Genomic DNA, 16251 nt, shown 5'->3' on the forward strand with positions numbered 1-16251 from the left:
AAAATTGTTTGCACAGTGCAAAATAAAATGTCTTTCCCTTTTGCATTTGTGTTTGAAACATTTAATAATCATGTGTTTATGAGATTACTGGAGCCGGCGAAGAAGCGAAGTCTTCAGGAAGACGCAGCAAATCTTTGATACATGTACACAAACAAACTCCACAGTAGTCTTTCAATCTTTAATGATTCTCTGTTAAGAAGTTGCTTCAGCTACTGTACAGTTTCTCTAAAGAACAGTTTTCTTCCCGTCGTTTCACTTTTCTGGGATAAATACTACTTGTTTTTGCTACATTAGATCTCACCCATACGTATTAGGTTAGCATTACTATAATCACGTTGTTATTCTTGCATTGTGTTTCCATACGTGATGTAATTGCTCAAGTTACAATTTGAGATGCTACAAATAAGCTTTACCTTTATAAACAATTTGTTTTTCATTTTCCAAAATGAATCACTAATGCTGATTATAACAGAAAAATAAATTCTTTGGAGAACTTGTCCACTTTTTTAGTGTCATATTTAAATTACGCCACTGCGTTTTATTTGTCACTGAAATAATGTGACACACAGCCCTGAAGGCGTATTCTAACCACCTCACTTGTATTATGATTCCTCTTACTATACAAATAATTACATTTGACTCTAACACCCCCTATAATAAATTCTTAGAAATAAATAATACTTAAAGCCCTTTTTCGACTAACTGTGTACAAAATCTACAAAGCTTCACATTGAGTTTTACAAAGCAAATAGATTTTCACAAAACACTACACAAATCCCCAAGATGCCACGTTTTTAAAAATAGACAACATTTACATGAAGCAGGTATTGAGTCACCAAAATGCAATAGATAGTTCTGATTTGATAAACAGCTCTTCCATATAAAACAATTGAACGAAAACCCTCATTCCGACCATTTCCTGAACTTCACCAACAACTCTCAACTGTTGCTTGTTCACAGCAGCATGGTGACTTTTGCTATCCAGGCTTCGAGTAGTGTTAACGCCCTGGGCTTGGAAGTGCCTTCACATATTTCTCTCCATTGGTGCCTGAAGGCAGGAAAATAAACACAGGTCCACACACTCCGAGTTATGACCCAGACAGTTCGCTAGTGAGGAACTCAGATTAACAGTGACTCGTTGCCTTCCTTCCCCCCGAGGAAGCGAAACAGGGTTTGTTTTCTATTTTCTCTTCTCTCTTTCCTCTTTCTCCTCTTTTCTAAAGGATCCAAGCCTCTGGCTCTTCTGAGCCACCCTTTCCTCTTCTCCCTCTCCATGGTTTTCGATGGAGCTTGATGGGAGTTGACGTGATGGTGGCATTGTCCTCACCGTTGAGTTAATGTCACCCTGGGGGCTGCTGTCTTGCTGTATGCTTGGCCTGATGGCACCAAAAGCAAAACACTACATGGTGGAGCAAAGGGTGGGAGGGTTCCAGAGCCAAAGCAAAAGGTACACAGAGAAGCCAGCTGTGCATAGAGGTAGACAATGAGATGCAAAGTCCTTCTTCTTCTTCTTCTTCTCCCCCCACAGGGACAATAGGCTCAGTGAAGCATCTACAAAAGTGCTACATACAGATGATTGTATTCAACCAAGATAAGAAGAAATAAAATAAAGCTTGAGCCCTGCTAAAATGGTTGAGGATTCATGGTAGTGGTCTGAAGGAGCCTGAGCGGTTTTCAAGTAAATCTAAACGCTTTCTCCAAAGTACAATATGCTTATTGGTTTCTGAAGTTGTTCTTCTTCACCCCGTCGCTCAGACCGTGACTTCAGTCGAACTGTGCGTGGAGTAGTTCTTTTGCCTGGTGTGTTGGTAGTAGGTTGTTTGAGAAGGGTGTTGCATATGGAAATGCATCCCATGAGCTCCTGCTCCACGGATCCCGCCACAGGGCTGGCTAAAAAGATCCGGCATGTTCTCAATGCTCTGTTGCCGACGGGTGGAGTAGGCGTGTCTCCAGTGAGAAGCGTGCGTGGGTCCGGAACCCGGGGCCGAGCTCTGCCTTTGGACGTGGCGCCCGACCGGTTCCCAGGCTTTAAAAGCCGAGCTGGACAGCAGCGGGTGCGTGGTGGTCTTTGGGAGGTGGGAGTGCTCCAGATGACTGGAGGGGATGGAGATGGAAAGAGGAGCGTGGAGGTTGGATTGCGACGGGAGATGCTGGTGGATGTATGATTTTTCTTTGGGCTGCATTGGTAATGGTTGAAAGGCGGGTGCTCGGTAGTGGGCAAAGTCCATGAGTGGGAAGCTCTTATAGTAGCTGTGAGATGCACTGTCCGCTGCATAATTAGGAAGAAGGCAAAAAAAGATGAGAACTTTGTATTATTGGAACCTTGGTCATCATCAAAGCCACTTTAATTTGGACTCTCACCTGACTGATGATCTGCATTAGCTTAATCTGTCTTTACTCCCCAAGGACAGAAGCTCGGTCACGTGATAAAGCGACATGACAGACATTTAAAGGTACGAGTGCCAGCCAGGGTGTGGTAATGTGGTACTGGTGGTTTATAAATACTCTCGCCCAGAGTCGTATGTGTGTGTGCATGTTTATGTATGTGTCATGGGATGGCATGAATGTCAAAGGGAATTATAAAAAAATAAAGTCAACACTAAGGTTGTGACTGCAAGCGTTCTTGCCATCTGAACTGTTTTTTTTGTTTTTTTTTTATGTGCAGGTTTTCATCTATCGTCCTTAACCGAATATCATTTTTGAAATTGAATTTATATACCCGACAAAACCATTTTTATACCGGCTACCCGAAGGCAATAATACAAATAAACATATTTTGCCTAATTTGAGAATATCTACAACAATCTACAAGATAAACAGTGATGTCAGAGGAAAAAAACACGGCACTAATTAAAAAGTGTGCGTCAACAGAAACTAAGAAGATGGGCAGAACAGAAGGCAGCTGAAAAGGGCATTTGTACAGAGGATAGTGGATGATAAAGGTTAATAAAATCCATCTTGTCAAGCAAACATTTGCATGTCTGAGGCTGGAGTTAGTTCAATGTCCTGTTACACCAGCTCGAGGACAACAACAACTTTTGCATATGTGGTGACCTTTAACCAACATGAGACTTTTTGTACTCTCTAACACCCGGTAAAAAGCCTCAAGCTTGTTAGTCGAGGTGCAGAAGCTTTGTTGTTAATAATTGAAACAGGTTTAATAACTAAATAACTAAATAAATAACTAAATAACTAACTAACTAAATAAAGAAATTAATTGATTAATTAAAAAATACTCAAACAAAACATTTAAAAAAAATCAATGAATAAATAAACGAAATGAATTAATTAATCAATTAAAAAATACCAAAATAAAATACAAATAAATAAATAAATAAATAAATATTCCTTGGAACTGACCTGTGCTGATAGCTGATAGAAAATATTCCTGAGCTAATCCCTGTGGGACATTACATCTGAATCTTCACACGGTGAAATCACACCACAGGACCCGAAGTGTTGCTTCCTTTTTAAGATCACCTTTAAGGTTGCCACTGGGCAATGACACCGTTGTCAGCCAGCCGGCTGTTCTTACACTGCCAAGTACCTGCTCTCCTCAAAAGGTTATCATGCCATTTGATGTCAGCGTCATATTGGGCGACTTACCCACGGCTTTGAGGGAAGTGTACTTGTTGAGTCCCACTGTGCCATGATTGCTGTGAGAGTGAGGAATGCCTTGTCCTAATGGACCATGAGCTGAGTTATTTAGATGGTACTGCTCTAGTAGGATAGGTGGGGAAAAAAAAAATAAAAGTCAGTTCAACATTATCTTGCATTTTGTCTGCTCTCTTTCTGGAACAAACATAAATTCATGCATAACTTGCCCAACTGTGACAGCCTGTCATTCCTCATGCCAAATGAACTGAGGTTGATGAACAATTGGACCAAACTAGCTGGGAGAGTAAAGTCGCGGTTATTAGCATTAATGAAGTCCACTGATGCAGCCAACGCACTCGATGTCAGCCCCGGGGATGTAAGCGGCGGCGCACAAACCACACGCAAAGGCTTTTAAGTTCATTTTGGGGGAGAGCGCAATCAAATCGCCAATAATGGCCATAACCCGGTAAAATGTGTCGCAGATGTTTTATTTAACAGAACTGCATTGTGTATTTGATTCGAGCGCTCGTTGGGGGTTCGGCACGCACAAGTTAAGTCAGCAGTTAAGACAAATCATCTCATCATTTCAATGACTGTGGGTGAAATGCGATACGTGGCGAAACCTCGGGATACTAATCCCGTGTCACACACTGGAAAGAAAGAGGGAGCGTCACTTGTGGTTAGGATGATGAAAGAGGGAAGAAGGAGGAAGGCAGGTTGTTTGTTCTGGTGAAAGAAATTTGAGATTAAGCCAGAGAGGTTGCCAGGGGTCAAAGTTCAATTCATGGTGAAAATTGTGTATTGAATGATCTGTTGTTCTGCTGCTCCATTTCTTCTGCCTGTTTGTCTAAATAGGTCAGCTTATTTTATTTTTTTTTGCTCCCAGCGTTTTTTCTGCAATGAGTCATATTTTCTGGAGAATATTGGACCGCATTTTTCGCTTCCTATCTCGGGTGAACGTCGCTAAGCCTCTAATAGCTCACGGAAACTTCCAAAAGTTGATCTGACTTGAAAGCTTTTTGATATGTTAGTTACAGACAGAAACCTTTTACCACTTGGCTCTCATCAGTTTAAACACACTCAATTAGCTTGCATATGTGTGTGTAAGCAGCATGAGTTTTTTTTTTTCTTTTCGTTTTTTTGCCAAAGGCCCTCTGCTGTCCATCCTACTCTGGAAAAACCAATACGGTTCAGCTGTTTAGAACACATGCAATCTATTCAATGTTCCACTTTATCACAAGGCTCAATGGTTTAACCTTAATGAAGAAATGCAAGCATTAAAAAATGTCACCTGAGAAATAATAACCCTGTCACTTTATTAGGAACATATCATTATTCTAGTAGCATCAAATATTTTCACCATCTTGGACATTGTTGCTATCAATTCAATTGTTGTCCGTGTCAGTCAACATGTGTGTGTGTGTGCGCTCACCGCTCCTGCTGCGCTTCATCCTGGACGAGACGCCATTGGCTCTCCCTCCGCTGGGCGAAGTGGTTACGGCGTTCTCCGCTGGGCTCACCTCTTCTTCTCCCTGTTGCTTCAGTAGGTCAGTGAGTGCTCTGGGTGGCGAGAAGATCAAGTCTTCTTTTAAATGTACTAATTGCTTGATTTTATTTTTCCTCCAAAAAAAAAAAAAGTCTCAAGAGGCACATTTCCAACATTGGTGTTTTGCTTCGCTCAAGGCTGAAATCCAGTCGTACTTGACTGGCGGCTTGTTTCGCTCTACAACATATGGACATGTTTTTTCTCGCAATATGGTCCTTTTGGATCTAGAGTTTTCTCCACGTGCACACACACACACACACACACACACACACACACACACACACACACACGAGTACTGCTGCAGTTTTCTGATTTTAGCATTGATGCTATTCATTCCCTTGATCAATAATTCAAACAGTAGTGCCACTGTTCTACTAATGAAGCTCATGTGCTAACACACTTGCACACACACACACACACACACACACACACACACACACACACACACACACACACACACACCAACTGACAGCGACAGATTGTGGCAGTGATGATGTCATTGAAAAATAATGCCCCAAAAAAATAAAATGCTTTTGTGATACACCTAATGGTATCACCTTTCTAAAGCACTCGAATAATATTCATTTATCTCCAGAACCGCTTATCCATAATTGTAGATAGGATAGGATGATTGTGAGCAGCTCTCTTTACCATCGGCAAATTATATTCATACATTCAAATTGATTCCGATCCTAATCATCCTTTTGTGCAATGTGATTCAATTTTGACGCAAAGTAGCCAGGCCCCCGTTTGAAATATTCGCTTTGGCGGGACAAAAAGAGCTCATCCTGCTCCACCCCGCCTTCTCCCAAAACTAAAATTGCTGTCTATTTCCCCTTCTTCCTCTTCTTTAAATCATCCCGTTAGTCTTTGTCTCCTTCAGTCTGACTCATTGCCATGCGGAGCCCCCCCCGGGGGCCACCGAGCGAGCTCTATTGGCTCGCCGCTCAAATAACAATAAGACTTTCCAGTCTTTAAAAAAAAAAAAAAAAAAAAAAGCATACCTGTCCCCGAGCGATGGAGTCTTTAAGGAGCATTGGCTTAGCGTCATGCTATTTTCTGGAACATGTGACCCATCGTTTATCTCAACCGACATTTCAAATACATCACCATCCAAATTTCGGTACGATGAAGCGCTCACCCATGTATAACCTTCAAATGTTATGTAAGGACATTTCAGACAGCTGTGGGTTCAACCTTGCCAACCACACGTGAGACTTCATGAATGTCCTGTGACCGACCCATCGATCCCAATAATGTCACAACCCCAGACACGCTGATTAGTAACAGCGGCTTATTGATCGCTTTCGTGACCTATACATTGCTTGACAATTGTATCGAATTAGACGTCACGTTATAAAAAGACATATCGTCCGGTAGATTTGGCGGAAAGCTGCTTTTTTTGGGCTGATAAAGTCGTTGAGCGCTTTCTTTGTAATATTCCATCTCTCTGACTTTTAAGTCACACTGACAGATAAGTGATGGTCCTCTTTTGCCCCCCCCCCCCGTCAGTCCGATAATCTACTTGGGCCACAAATCTTGGCCCAAATATTACTTGACAGCGTGCGTTTTAAACACAACACTTTGAGATTGTGTTTTAGTGAAAAAAAAAAAGTGACCGTGGCAAGTATCTCTGTTTGAGTTCTCTTTCGGTGTCACTCTGTCTCTTCATCAAAAGTTAAAGAGATTCATTTTTACTGGCTGATAAAATAAAAACCATTTAAGCCAAGTTTGATACAATACAGTGAATATAAAGTCTACACACCCTTATTCAAATGCAATTTTTTTCTTATTATATTGAAAATTAATTATTTCAAATCCATTTAAAATAAAAAATAAAAAAATTCTAAATTTTAATTCATTTTTTTACTCACGTCTCAACTGAATTAGAATAGTGGAAAGTAAAAATAACCAACTGAAATAATGTATAGCTTACAAGTGGGATGCGGAGGTGTTCAGAATTAACCGATCACATTCAAGCCCATAAAAGGGAGTCAGCACACACGTGCCTCACGTCAGATATAAGCTTTGTCACACAAAATCCTGAGAAATGTGGATTAGTCCATTATTAAATCCCGTGATTAAGATTTTCCGTCGACTTTCCTCACTTCTACTCTCAAGCAAACGGGAAGACAGATTTTAAACTAAGACTATGCTCTTTTTAGTCCTAAAGCGTAAGCCAACGTGTTTCTCTCTTGAAGGAGCCGAGCATATTCCAAATATGATGTCGTTGGGATGCACACAATCGTTTGGAGACATTATCAACCAGCATTTTTTTAGCATCGGCTTCATTTTTAAGATGGACTATGACGTCGGGGGAATAAAAAGTGGAGTCCAAAATAGTTAAAGGTTTCTCAGGTCCTCGGGACCGTTGACTAAAACCTCACTCTTGTCCAGGACCAAAAGTCTACACACCCCTATTTGAATGCCACTTTGTTGTGATAAAAAAAATGAGACCAACGTACATAATCTGAAACATTTATTTCACTATTAATATATCCTATAATATAACATTTATAAGTCAATAAAAACTATTTTTACCAGGGGGAAGTAAAAATAATGTGGTTGCACAAGTGTGCACACCCTTATGACTGTGATCAGGATTAACCAATCACATTCATATTCATTTTAAATGAGCACACTGTTTGTTTCTCTGGTAACCAAGTTGAGAATGACCAATTGGCTGCTAACTGATGAAAAGCAGATTGGGTCAATAACAATATGCCCTCACTTCCTCTCTGTCAATGCACTCAATGGCAACAGCGTTCCATAACAGCAGCTCTCTCATAATAAAATTCATTCCAATAGCATCTATTTTATTTATATGTGAAATTTCCAGATTTTGTTTGAGATTTTGAATTTAGGTTATTTGAGGATTAATATGAAGCCAGACTGAATACATACAAACAAATGACCTACACACAAATGACATACCGGTAAGGTATGAAATTCTGTGAATGGCTTTTTAAGCAATTAGAATGTGGATGATGAAAGTCGACGTGATCCCATTTGTCCCCCAAGTCCATATGTGCTGCAGTAAGTGAGATTTATCTATCCGACTTAAATCGGGTCAACAGTCAAATACTTTAAGTGACTCTGTCCTTCATTACGTAACATGGTGGCTAATAAGTGCAAACATGCATACCAAGCCAAACATATACAACAAATCTATATGTCCAATAATAAAAAAATTGCAAAGAAAATAAAATTGATTGTCTCATTGGAACTCCATGCAGGCACGCACACACACACACACACACACACACACACACACACACACACACACACACACACACACACACACACACACACACACACACACACTCAAGAGCCCGTAGATCTCTGCTGGATTTTCACAGTTTGAACATTAAATAGGAGTGAATCTCCCCTACTGACTATCCTGGTGACGTGAACCGTGCTCATGCAACCTAAATGCCATCGCCATCATTCTTGTTGTTAATTCAACTATAAAGTGTGTATGTGCTCTTATACACACACATATTTTTTAGATATATATATATCTAAATAATATGCACGTTTAATCTTAGTGCGGGATCACCTTTGGATTTTTCGTCTCCAAAGCTGATTAAGGAAAAGCGCTAGGATTTGAGAGTGCTAATCATCTTGTGCGAGATTCAGTGTAAAACATTTGAACACGCCGGTGTGACAGCTGCTGCTTTTTGTGAGTTGTTTAGGACAAATGTGGGAAGTGAATCAAATGTACACACTGTATTTGTGCTTTTTGAAGTTCTTACAGTATATGACATGTGAGACGCATGAAGTCGGGATTTCTGTCAGCGTGTTTAATAGCTAAATGAGCAGTCCAGAGACAGTAAATCTCAATAATCTTCTGAAATGAGGAGAGGCAGCATAAAGATTATTCAAGATGGGAGAAGGTGATGCATGGAGAAATGAAGATGCGGGATGAGGCAATATGGCTGCGCCCGGTTTACTTCTGTGCTGCCTTGAAGACTTTGTTCAAAAGAAAACGAGGAAACCAAACAAGGAGAAGATAAAGAATCGTTGATCACGAGGAGGACGCCCATGTTGGTTTGATGTGAAAAATGCCAAGTCGGCAAATTACAGCAAAGATATCTCTAGCACAGTTCCTCAAAATGTTTGGTTTATTTCATATATAAGTCATGCTTACAAGAAAATAAAAGGAAGAGATGCGCGGGAGAAGCAAAAGATGGCAAATAAGACACACAGAGAAATAAAAAACAAAAGAAAAAAATTAGAAAGTAGGCTACGAATGGAAACATGTGCAGCTATGTTGTTTTCCTGCAGGCTCTCCAAAACAGTGACTCATTAAAAATTACATGACTCATAAAGAACAACATAACAACCTAAAGTCAGCTGGGATTTGAACTGGCTATTTTAGGTACTGATGTCTTCCTAATTTCATTTAATCACGTCCTCATTAGGTGAGCTGGAGCCTATCACAGCTGACTTTGGGTGAGAGAGAGGCCTTACACCCTGGATTGGTCGCCCATCAAACCTAAGTTTCCATGACAACTATTTCGACAGGATCACATGATCATCTTCTTGTCTAATTATCTTGGAAATTACTTTTAGATTTATGCAAGGGAGAACAAACATGCACTTATGTCAGTTGACTTTTTTTGCATGCTTGGTTGTAAAGTTGTAAATTTATCATTGCCACATTTTTCCACCTCAGCTGTGTGTTCCAATTTGTTTTTCTTCTTGGAATCATTTCCAAAACATACACACACACAATGGACTCATGCTGACGGCGTGAAACAATAGCAGCTGTAGAAATGAGTAGATGGAGCTTCCAGGTCCAATATGTGGAGGGAGCTAAAATATTGAGTTTCTTTGTGACTCTGTCCACTCTTTTGTACAGTTGATTGACGTAAAATGACTTGACTTAACCCCCCCCACACACACACACACATTTTTGCCATGCCTCCTACCTGGAGTTGAGGTCAGCGTGTGTGGCGGCGGTTGTCCCTCCTCCTCCGCGACTTTTCTCCAAGCCCAATTTGGTGAAAATGCCCACCAGGACCATGATGGCCACCACGCCGCAGATGATGTAGACGATGAGGTGCGTTCGATCCCGCTCCTGGTCCTCCTGGCCCTCGGTGACGGTGGCCACGGGTTTGCCGGTGTTGGCCCAGATGGGCGTGTCGTAGTTGGAGCAGATGCGCTGGTCCAGCCGCTGCTGGCGGAACTGGCAGCAGAAGCGATAGAAGCAGGTACCGCAGCAGTACAAAAAGACACCGGCGTTACAGTTGAACGGCGGGTCCCACTGGCCCATCACGTCGTAGTAACCCTGGCAACGCGTCCCTCCGACAGGCGGGCCGTCCTCGTCGTCCCCGTCGCCCCCGCTTGAGGGAGTGGACGGGCCGGAGTCTTGCAGGGGGTTTTGGGTGGTCTCCGCATAGGTGGGAGTTGTCTTGTTGACCAACGTAGACGGGACGACCAAGGGGTTGTCTTGGGGAACCGTCGCCGTGGAGACAGATGGATCTTGAGTGACGGCGGGCTGGGTAATTAGGAAGGAAAGGTAAAAGAAGAAGAAAAAATAGCAGGAGGGAGGAAGGACTGCGGCCATGCTGCTATCCAAAGTCCAGCTAGAAGAAAGATCAAGAACGGGAAAAGAAGTTCAACATATTTAAAAAAAAAAAAAAATCCCCAAAATTGATTTGAGTGTGGCTCATCTGCTTAAAAAAAAAAAAAACCCACCAAAAACATCAGAAAGAGAAAAAACTCACCTTCCAAATAAGAATTTAAAATCCCCTCTTTTTATTTGGACACAACTTGAAGAGTCCCCATAAATCCCTGCTCTCACCTTATCTTCAGCAATCCCACCCCCAAAAGTCCAACGCTTGAAAATTCCCTCTAGAAACACGTGCAAACTTTACTCAGAAGCATTTTCCCTCCCCTGAGCTCTTCTTTTCTCTTCCCTTCATGTCTTTCTTCTCCATCGTCGACTGGGTGCTTCATCCGGAGGCAACCGTGCGCTCCTCTTCTTCTTTTTTTTTTTAAATTTAAAAATCAACTCTTCACCTTCTTCTCCTCCATCTCAGTCAGTTCTTGCGAGTCCACAACTTGTCCTGCCCAGTGCAATGCATGCATGTGTGTGTTTGTGTGTGTGTGAGGAGGAAGGGGGGGATGCTACACTGAGAGCTGCAACAGTTCAGGACTAAACCAGCTCCCCTCCTCTGTTTACCTCTCATCAGTGAGAGAGAGAGAGAGAGAGAGAATCTATTTGCGATGGGAGGGCGGAAATAAATATAAAAATGACTTTATTTGGGGCCGCCACTGTCTTTTTGCACCAAATAACAAAACATGCATAAAAAAATTATACAATTATTGACGTAAAATTCAAAGTCGCAACTTGAGTACCCATGTCTCATTTATGTTTTTTTTTTCTAATCCCTGAAGCTTCACATTTGTGTTTATAATTATAGTAATTAGTTAATTACATTTTTTTTTTTTTAAATCCACGCACATCCACGTGATTTTAATTGTGCCTCTCTCTTTCTGTCTTTCTACACTCGATTTGAATAGATTTGCATATAAATCTCATTTGATCATTTTCCTCGGCATTTCCCAGGTAATTTCTGGACATTTCTGAGCTTGTGTTGTTGTGAAATATGTAGAGGACAGTCAACATCTGCTGTGGTCACTCCTGCTCAACATCTCCTTATCGGTACGCCCGTCACCGTCTGTTCAGACATTTCATGCATGTGTGAGCTTCTCTCACTTGAGCGTATGTCATCATGGAGTTTTGATTTTTTTTTCTTTCTAAACCACCACATGGACATTTCTAATGAAATTCTAAGTCAGATTGACAAGGGCCTTTTTGCTTCTACTAATCGCCTCCCCCCCCCAAAAAAAAAATCCTCCTCCTTTATGTGTCGTCATCTGGAAGCTAACTTTGCGCATCCTTCCACGTTCTGTTGCGTGTCGTGTGTGTGAGGGAGAGAGGGAGTGTAATGGAGAGAGTGAAAAGATGAGCGGGAATGTAGGACAGCGAGGAGGAGGTCGACTGAGAAGAAAGAAAGAAAGAAAGAAAAGAAAGACAAGTGGGGGAGGAATTGTGAAAATGAAATGTTTGGCTGGTAACCAAAGAGAAAGGTGGTCACATGGGGTGTGTTTGGGTTTAGTTCAAATGAAAATATGTAAATGATATTTTGATCAATTGGGAATGGTTTGCAATCTGCTCGTAAATCTTCTTTGAGCAGATTGACACCAAACATCAGATTTTACTCTGTGAATGTAAATGCAGTACACTGTATTAACATTTGCTGTCTTCATAAGAGAATAAGAATGAGAAAAAGATTTGCATTTAGACAACAAAAGCTCAAATTGGAAGAAAAAAAAAAATCTGTGCTTTTTATTTTTCTTATATTTGCATTTTGGGTTACTTGTGGTGTGTCAACTCTGAAAATGTTTCTATCTGTAACTTTTCTGTAGAAACGAACAAATGCATAATAGATTTAAAGAGCCCATATGAGGAGTGGAATTCAAAAATCTGCGTGTGTGTGTGCATTTATTGTCAGATGTTTAGAAACCAGAATTCAAAACTCTGATGAATTAATGCTTAGCTCGAAGTCTATTCACAAAAGGCATGTCGGTCTCCAATTATTATGTCTCCCAAATGTGTTGAATATTTAATTGGCATCATTCATATTGTTGATGAATATTCATATTTTAACTTTGTGTGTGTCCACTAATACCAATTTGTTATTTATCGCTGCCAATTATCCAATCCTTCGGAATTGTCAGTGGAATTCTAGTAGAGACAATGGCAATGCATTTTTGGTTAGAGTTTTTTTTTTTTTAATCTTAATTTATCCCATTGAGATGTTTTTTCAAATGCGTATCAGTTGTCATTTGCTGTTTAACTTTACTCACGTTGAAGCTTTTTAATTTAATCCATTTAACATTTCGAATGTTTATGTGCATGTTTATTCATTGGACCATATGAAGGGTGCATTGCAAATTAAAATTCCCCCAAATGAAAATGATATAATTTCCAATTCGGCAATGGGAAATTCCGACATCCTCATAGTGAGTGAAAATGGAGTGCAGAATTATCAAAGTCTGTTTAGCCCTGACCATTTGACTGCACTCACTCAGCCAATTAGAAAAGCAAAGACGAACGAGGTCATTGATGTCCGCGGGGGATGCAGAATTAACAACAGCCGCAGCGGCGCCATCATTTCAATGCTTACTCGAGATCATGTGATCAGCATACTTGTTGGGGGGAAAAAAAAAAACAATATGGACCACAAATTCTGAATTTACAGAAATTATAAGACCTTCACTTTTAGTTGACTTTAGTCACTTTTTCTTCAGCTGGTGTGATGCATTCGGTCGAATTCTGAACTGTTCACCCATTCGGCGACCATCCAGCACCAGCTGTAAAAAAACAAAGACAAAAAAAAACAACAGAATACTATGTTTAGTATGTTTTTTGTCATACTGATGTGTATAGTAACCGTGTACATTCCCAGTGACCCATTATCGGGCCATTGATTGATGGATGATGACATCAGCGCCAGGATCAATTAACCCGGATAGAGAGACATGAATTTATTTTCTTTTTAAATCTATTAAATATATCTTTTCACTGTGATACGGCAGTAATGCGGCTGCACACTGATCAAGTGAAGCTTCCAAACTTTACAACACGAGACACGAAATCCATTGTTGGATCGATTTTTATCCAGACGAGTTTTTTTTCTGACCCGTCGCTCTTAAAGTTCAAAGTGTCAAGTTTTTTTTTTTTTTCACATCGGATGAGTGCTTCCGCCATGTTGTGTATGCCTGTAGATGTTTTTGGGTATCCATCCAAGACAACAATGTTGAAGGCTTCCGAGAAGATTCTTGTTGATCGATTCAGCAACCTCATCCCAAAAGTGCATTGAGGTTGTTCTGGATCAAAAAAAAAGTTTCATGTGAATTGCAAAACAGCAGCCAGCTGTAGCTCAATCAAAATTTCATTTAAAACTTGTAGTTCTGAGTTTTTTGAGGATCTCCTGACTCCATCATTATCCTCGCGCCATTCCAAGTCAGTCCCTCGATCGTGACCTGATCCCTGCACAAATTTGAATTGAATTATCTTTTTATTTTCAGTAGCCAAGTCAAGGTGGTTTCTGCCAAGATCCAAAAAAGAGGGCTCAAATCTCCTAAGTATGTTAGGACCTTCCCTTTGACACTTGACTCACGTTATGTTTGACAAATTACTGATGTATGATTCAAGAACTGGCTGTAGTGGTGGACGCGTGTCAGGCTGGAGATGAGAGAGCTTCAACCACGGATGCCCCGTGGCACTTTGGAGCTCAGCGCCGTTCATTAGCGGCAGGGGCTTTGGGACTTTTATCGGCTTGCTATAGGGTGTCGTGGCGCCGCGTTAGGGAACTGCTTTTGACTCGTGTGTTGAGGATATATATGAGAGCTATAGATGGGGGAATTTGCGTGTCCTTGAGAGGGGGATGAGTCAGTTGGTGCTCCAGGGACAGTCAAACATGACATGTAAAGCTCTCAGTCCAGTAGGTGCATAAATATTACAATTCAAGGAGGCCATAAAACTGCTGAACAGCAAATCAACATTAATTACATTTATCACAAAAATAAGCCCACTCTAAACTGTAATTCAGTGTTTTTCTGCATGTTATTAAAAATCCCCAAATTATTCTACCTACTCACTTTTAGTGTTTTTTTTTTACATTTCTGTGACAATAACAAAAAGCTACAGGAAACGTACCTGCTTCTCATTCCGTGGGATGAAAGTGAAGCATCACATGGGACCAATTCAACATGAAGCCTCCTCCATCATATGTTTGCATTCTGTGGGAAAGGAATTACACATTGGGTTTAACAAACTGCGCAGAATATAAGAGCAAAACAACACTGGTGGAAAATGTGCAGTCTATTAAGGTTAGATACAAGAAATGTAACAAATATCCTATTTTTACATAGATAATGCTCAATTTTGAAAATGTTCATTCAACAATCAATAACTAGATGACTGACAATTGTAATAAATACGTTTTGAGAGTATGTCTGCTTTGCTGTGTAATGGCGCCCTCTTGTGGCCATTTGTAGGCTTCTTTATTTACTGTCATGACTTCACTAAGTTAGGGCTGAAAGTTTTTGATTTTATTTAAAAGGATAAATGAGTGGATCAATTATAATTACTAATTATTCCAAATGTAAAAGGTTTATTGCAAATAATTTTTTGCCATTTTCCTCGGGTTTCAACTTAATATTTGAATGTAATGAGATAAAAAAAGACCTTTTAAACCCCCCCATCATTTTTAAACTACATTGATTCAGACAATTGTTTTAAGAGCTTGTTTTATTCTTTAAAAAAAAAAAAAAAAAGTTTTTGGACAACCCACCCTCACCCTATTTCCCCCCCAGCTGGCTAGCTCCACTAAACAACCAGCAAAGAAAAATAGCAATATGAACAATTGATAATATACACCCCATATACAGCAAAACATAGTGGTCTACCAGAACGTTACCGATAATACGCAACCTCTAACGAGGCTTCGAAAGTCGCCACTGATAAGATTTAATTTCAACAGCAACTGACAAGCAATGTCGGTTGTGCGTGTTTTTTCTTTTTTTTTTTTAACTCGTGTGGGTGGGCATCAAGTTGCTAAGGTGACAGCTGCCTTTTGCCTTCCCTCAGCTGACCAGTCTCGTAACCTGAAAGGTCTTCGCCCAACATTCCTGAACGCCCACTTTTAAACCAATCCGACATAAGTGCAAAGTTTAGGAGGCACTGACACGCTTGCATTTCACGCACACTTTGAAATTTAGCAGATGAGCGTGCAAAAAAAACAGTCCAGACTTGCTGATTGATGGATCCTCATTTTGGAATACTATCCAAATGACTTGAAGCTCATCTCATAGTGCATAATAAAGCCAGTAATAGTATGTGTGCGTGCGTGGGAAGCCGGTTGAGCATTTCTCTGATATCCTTCATATGGCGTGTTGAGCTGGATATCAAGGACATCAAATCAACACTTAAACACTTTTCCAATCTGCGTGTGTCAGTGAACCCAGCAGTGATAAGAGACAGCATGGAGAAAGTATCAATGTGGAGCCTGAACGCAGCACGCGCTCAT

The 16251-nt window shown here is 40.6% G+C and overlaps 1 protein-coding gene across 2 annotated transcripts; it reads right to left on the reverse strand.

The window, feature by feature from the left end:
• Positions 1–219: 219 nt before the first annotated feature.
• Positions 220–15428, reverse strand: shisa8b (shisa family member 8b). 2 transcript variants are annotated; one of them, XM_085903052.1, is made up of 5 exons: positions 14880–15428; positions 10078–13531; positions 5030–5157; positions 3607–3720; positions 220–2269 (listed from the first exon to the last, which is right to left on the reverse strand). In XM_085903052.1, the coding sequence occupies exons 2-5, from the start codon at positions 10713–10715 to the stop codon at positions 1752–1754; spliced, it is 1398 nt and encodes a 465-aa protein (XP_085759178.1). In that variant the 5' UTR covers positions 10716–13531; positions 14880–15428; the 3' UTR covers positions 220–1751. The 2 variants fall into 2 exon arrangements, with proteins under 2 accessions (XP_085759178.1, XP_085759179.1); XM_085903053.1 differs by lacking the exon at positions 14880–15428 and adding an exon at positions 9482–9489 and having other exon boundaries at positions 5030–5179; positions 10078–10743.
• Positions 15429–16251: the final 823 nt, after the last annotated feature.

The sequence above is a fragment of the Syngnathus leptorhynchus genome, chromosome 22, assembly GCF_054491065.1.
Source record: "Syngnathus leptorhynchus isolate UIUO chromosome 22, UIUO_Slep, whole genome shotgun sequence".
In the NCBI taxonomy this organism is placed as follows: domain Eukaryota; kingdom Metazoa; phylum Chordata; class Actinopteri; order Syngnathiformes; family Syngnathidae; genus Syngnathus; species Syngnathus leptorhynchus.

What these genes read in the sequence shown, in the direction of transcription:
- shisa8b (XM_085903053.1), bottom strand. Translation starts at nt 10,715, where the DNA reads ATGGCCGCAGTCCTTCCTCCCTCCTGCTATTTTTTCTTCTTCTTTTAC. An exon ending in GATGAAGCGCAGCAGGAGCG is followed by an intron (nt 3,721 to 5,029) that starts GTGAGCGCACAC and finishes CTATCCTACTAG; the next exon opens with AGCAGTACCATCTAAATAAC. An exon ending in CACTTCCCTCAAAGCCGTGG is followed by an intron (nt 2,270 to 3,606) that starts GTAAGTCGCCCA and finishes CTAATTATGCAG; the next exon opens with CGGACAGTGCATCTCACAGC.